Raw genomic sequence first — 4,365 nt, 5'->3', positions numbered from 1 at the left:
AACCAAAGATAGACTGGCATAAACAAGTTGGAAAATAAATAGAGTTTTCAAATAATTTATGGAATAAGGATGTCTAATAAATATTTTGAAGAATAATAAACTTGGATTAGAATATACATTCTAACTAAGATTTGTGAATTTATATGTATTAAATGACAGGGTGGTTTTATCAAATCACAATAAAATATTGATGTGTGATGGAAGGGTGAAGGAGAATTGCCATTTACAGCTGTGAAACTGAAGCATGTCAACTCCCAGCCCAAACAACTCATTTTAAGATTTGCCTTCGTGAAACTTAGTCTTGCATTTTGTCCAATCATCAGCCTTAAACCTGTTCCCTGTCAGTGAAGAAAACAAATCTTTTGCCTGTCTCTGCCTGGGGGATGTGGAGAGCTAAGGTGGTCCTGTGTGATTAAATTAGATGAAAGACTTGCCTTCCACCACTGAGACATGGAGTCTAATCAAGTGAAATGAGTTTTGAGATCTCAGCTCATTTCCTAGGGGATATCAGTTTACATTACAAAATCACGACACCTAATTCATCACAGTTGATGCAGCCTTTGCTCAAGAGAGGATCGTGGCTTAGGCAGCCTGGGACTGAACCACCTGTCTCCTTCTAAAGAGGGGCATTTTAACCAAGTTAGGTTATAACACATTTGCTGGCAAAAGATTTACAAGGCAGTGAACTATACTTCCCTATTGTGTGTGTTGGGAAAGGGAGACTCCAGTCTAAAATGGGAAAAGCTAGGGAAATAATTTAGATTTAACTACACTGGGTGTACATACACGTGCTATTAAGGCACCTGAATAAACTCCAGCACTGTCATGGCAGAGTTTATTGCTCCTGGGTGTAGCGTCTTTACGTGAGCCTGGGACCACAACACATTGAGCCGAGGCAACACAGCCCCAGCTGGCAGAGGACCCCTGGGGGCAAGCCTGCCAGCCTGGGGCTGCTCCCCCCAGCCCAGCACAAGGGTGCTACAGTGTAGGGCTAGCTAACAGGCAGCCCCCACACTGTAGCACTCTCATGCCCTAGCCAGTTGGATCCCTATCTACATGTGTGTTGCAGTAGTGGTATTTGCCCCACTGTGGAAGAGCACTTTTGGTCAGTGCTATGCTACGGCAGAGTAAATTAATTTACTCCAGCCTAATAGTGTTGTATGTGTAGATACTGATGTTTTACTGCAGAGCCAATTACTCTACTCCACAGTAAGTCTCATGTAGATGCACCCAGTAAGTATAAATAATTCCTATGCAGGTGCTTAAGAATGTTTGCAGTGAAGAATTAAACTGAACTTGTCCTTTCTTTGTTGCTTAGCTTTCTGCTAAATTACAATAAGACTGTGTTTCCACACCAAGGTTTTAGATGGCAGTAAGAGTATTTCTGCTTCCAGGCTAACAGATGATCATCTTTTGTTTTTTCCAGGGCATTGTTATAACTCCACTGCTGCTGCTGCTTTTTGTAAGTATTTTGATATTAAAACTCCAGTCTCTTTTATAAACTAATTCACTACCTGTTAAATACTATTCCTTAAACAGAAGTTTGATGATTTCATGTTGCTTATACTCAGAAGAATTTATTGTCAGTAACTGAAACATAACTTCTTACAAACAGACAATGGAAAATATGTAACATCAAACTCAATACCTGCTACTTCCTTTTCTAAGAAGTCTAGGTCTATTCATTTGACAGTACCACAAAAATATATGCTGTCAGACATGCCGAGTCAAAGAAAAATGCTTGCAGTGTAAGGTATGATGTAAGAAATCTATCAGACGGCCAAAATAGGCCTAAAGCCAGTTGAGGTTTTGTCCGGGTAAATTTAGCCTCACACTTGGGCAGTTAAACCCCTGGGTATTTTTATATAAGAGGTCTGTAAGATATAGGAAATAGGATGACAGATTACTAAAACCTTTGGGCAAAATTAACAAGGCACTTCTGGTTGTTCGAGTCTTACTCAGTAGTTGGTCCCAAGTCAGGGCCTGATTACTAACTGAGATCGAGTTCCACATTATATTACATACAAGTAGGTCCTGAGGAGCTGCCAACTCTCTTGAGAAGGCTTAAGTTAGAATAATAGAATCATAGAAAAGTAGGACTGAAAGGAACCTCCAGAGGTCATTTAGTCCAGCCACTACACAGGGGCAGGATCATCCCTATCCATACCACTGTAGCAGGACACTGGGGTGTGCCTGCTCCTTTAAGGGAGCTAGCAACCTGCAAGGTTGCTTGCAGGTGGTGCAGGGGGCTCATGAGAGAATCACTTGACCGGAAGAGGGCTCAAGCCCAGAGCCTGAGCTGGTCAAGCAGTTTCTCCCTGGCAGCCACAAGGTGAGGATCTCTGGGCAGCAAGGTTCCTGAAGGGACTGGTACTTACATAAACAACTCTTCAGGCCTGGGAGCAGAGGCAGGTCGGACTGAGTTTTACAAGTAAGTAGCCTCTGTTTTATTTTGAACGCACAGAGGATCCTGGTGCCCGGGGAGGGGCTAAGCCACACCAGAGGGTCCCTGAGTCCAGAGAAGGGCTGCAAGTTGGACCAGGGGTCCAGGAGCCCAGAGAATTGGCAGCGTGTAGAAACTGGGGTTGGGGAGCCCAGAGAAGGAGCAGCATGCAGACCCAAGGGTCTGGAAGCCCAGGGAAGGGGTGGTATGCCAGACCAGGGGTCCAGGAGCGCAGAGAAGGGGTGGTGTGCAGGACCAGGGGTCTGAGAGCCCAGGGAAGGGGTGGTGCACCGGACCAGGGGTCTGGAAGCCCAGGGAAGGGGTGGTGTGCTGGACCAGGGGTCCGGAAGCCCGGGGAAGGGGTGGTGTGCTGGACCAGGGGTCTGGAAGCCCGGGGAAGGGGTGGTGTGCTGGACCACGGGTCCAGGAGTGCAGAGAAGGGGTGGTGTGCAGAACCAGGGGTCTGAGAGCCCAGATAAGAGGTGGCATGTAGGACCAGGGGTCTGGGAGCCTAGAGGAGGAGCTCAATGGACCAGGGGGGTCCAAAGGCCCAAAGGGGCTGAGTGCATAAGTAGACAACATCACAGAGGGAGAACACCTGCAAGGCTTGGAGCATGGTGTAGGGGAGGTATGGAGTCAAGCACTAGTCCTCGACAGGTACTCAGCAGGGTACAGACAGGCTGAGAGGGCCTGCTTGCTTGGGGCACAAGACTAGGCACCAGGAGAGGCCCAGTAGGGATCGACATAGGCTCAGGCTTATGCAGAGCCCACAGGCAGCCTCCCTTTTATAACCTTCATTTAAGAGCAAGGCATAGCAGGTGAGATTCAAGGGAAGGGCTGCAGCTGAGCCTGAACCAGACAGGGGCTGCACGGCCCTGTGGCCACAACCTTGCTACAACCACCCTATAAAAATCCTTGTCTCACCTATGAATAAAACTACACAGTCAGCTCTGACACACAAGACATAACATCCTCACCTGCCACAAGTAAAACAAGAGGACAACAGTGGCCAGTGCCTTGCTGCTGCTACAGAGGAAAACTCCCACAATCTGTATAAGTCTGCTTATGTAATAATACTCCTTCCTGACCCCAGATATGGTGATCAGGTTGATTCTGAGCAGAGGGGCAAGATCCTTTTGCTAGAAACCTCTGGGTTTAAGGCCCAGCAGGTGCACTGACACACACCAGTCAAAATCACCAGCCTGGCTGCAGCTAATACCCAGTGCTTCTGAGCACTGGTTTAAAACAATACCACTGACACATGTAGCAACAGAAAGAGGAAAAAAATTCCCTCCTGGCCCCGTGTGGTAACTAGCAAAGTCCAGAAATATAGGAAATACCCATAGCAGATCATAGGCATAGTTAGTCCTAAATCATCCCTTCATCCCTGACTAATGCTTGTTCAAGCTCTTCTGAAACACTTCCAATGATGGAGATATCACAACTTCCCTAGGCAGTCTATGCCACTGCCTCACTGTTCTAACAGTGAAGAGGGTTATGCTGATATCCCGTCTAAACCTACTTTGCTGCAACTTCAAGCCATTGGTCCACATCATGCCCCCTGCAGCAGGAGAGAGAAAGTGTTTTCCCGCTTCTTTATGGCAGCCCCCTTCATATATTTGAAAACTGCTATCGTGTTCCCTCCCAAGCACCTTTTCCACAAGCTAAACGTGCCTGTTTCCTTTAACCTCTCATACGACTTACCTTCCAAGCACTGTATTATTTTTATCACCTGCCTCTGGATCCTCTCTGACTTCTCCATGGCCTTTTTAAAATCTGAGCCCCAAACTGCACATGGTACTCTATGAAGCCTAACCAGCTAACTAACTCAGGCTGCCCTGCAGCTCCTCTCTGTCTCTTTCTCTCCTCCTGGACTTCAGCCCCTGCACCAAGCCTCTCTAACCCCTGCTGCCATTGTCTGT

General features: G+C 47.0%; 1 protein-coding gene across 2 annotated transcripts in view; it reads left to right on the top strand.

The window, feature by feature from the left end:
* SLC10A7 (solute carrier family 10 member 7) overlaps positions 1-4,365 on the top strand; it is a 245,318-nt gene that overhangs the window by 169,250 nt on the left and 71,703 nt on the right. Inside the window, exon 6 of one of the 2 annotated variants that reach the window (XM_019522164.1) lies at positions 1,427-1,462. The exons of the other annotated variant lie outside the window; for it this stretch is intronic. Coding sequence (XP_019377709.1) covers positions 1,427-1,462 — 36 coding nt within the window. The remainder of the gene's footprint in view (positions 1-1,426; positions 1,463-4,365) is intronic. 2 annotated transcript variants of the gene reach the window in all.

The sequence above is a fragment of the Gavialis gangeticus genome, unplaced genomic scaffold (genome assembly GCF_001723915.1).
Source record: "Gavialis gangeticus isolate Ggan-Ray unplaced genomic scaffold, GavGan_comp1, whole genome shotgun sequence".
Taxonomy (NCBI): Eukaryota; Metazoa; Chordata; order Crocodylia; family Gavialidae; genus Gavialis; species Gavialis gangeticus.
This window is presented reverse-complemented; position numbering and strand designations above follow the sequence as displayed.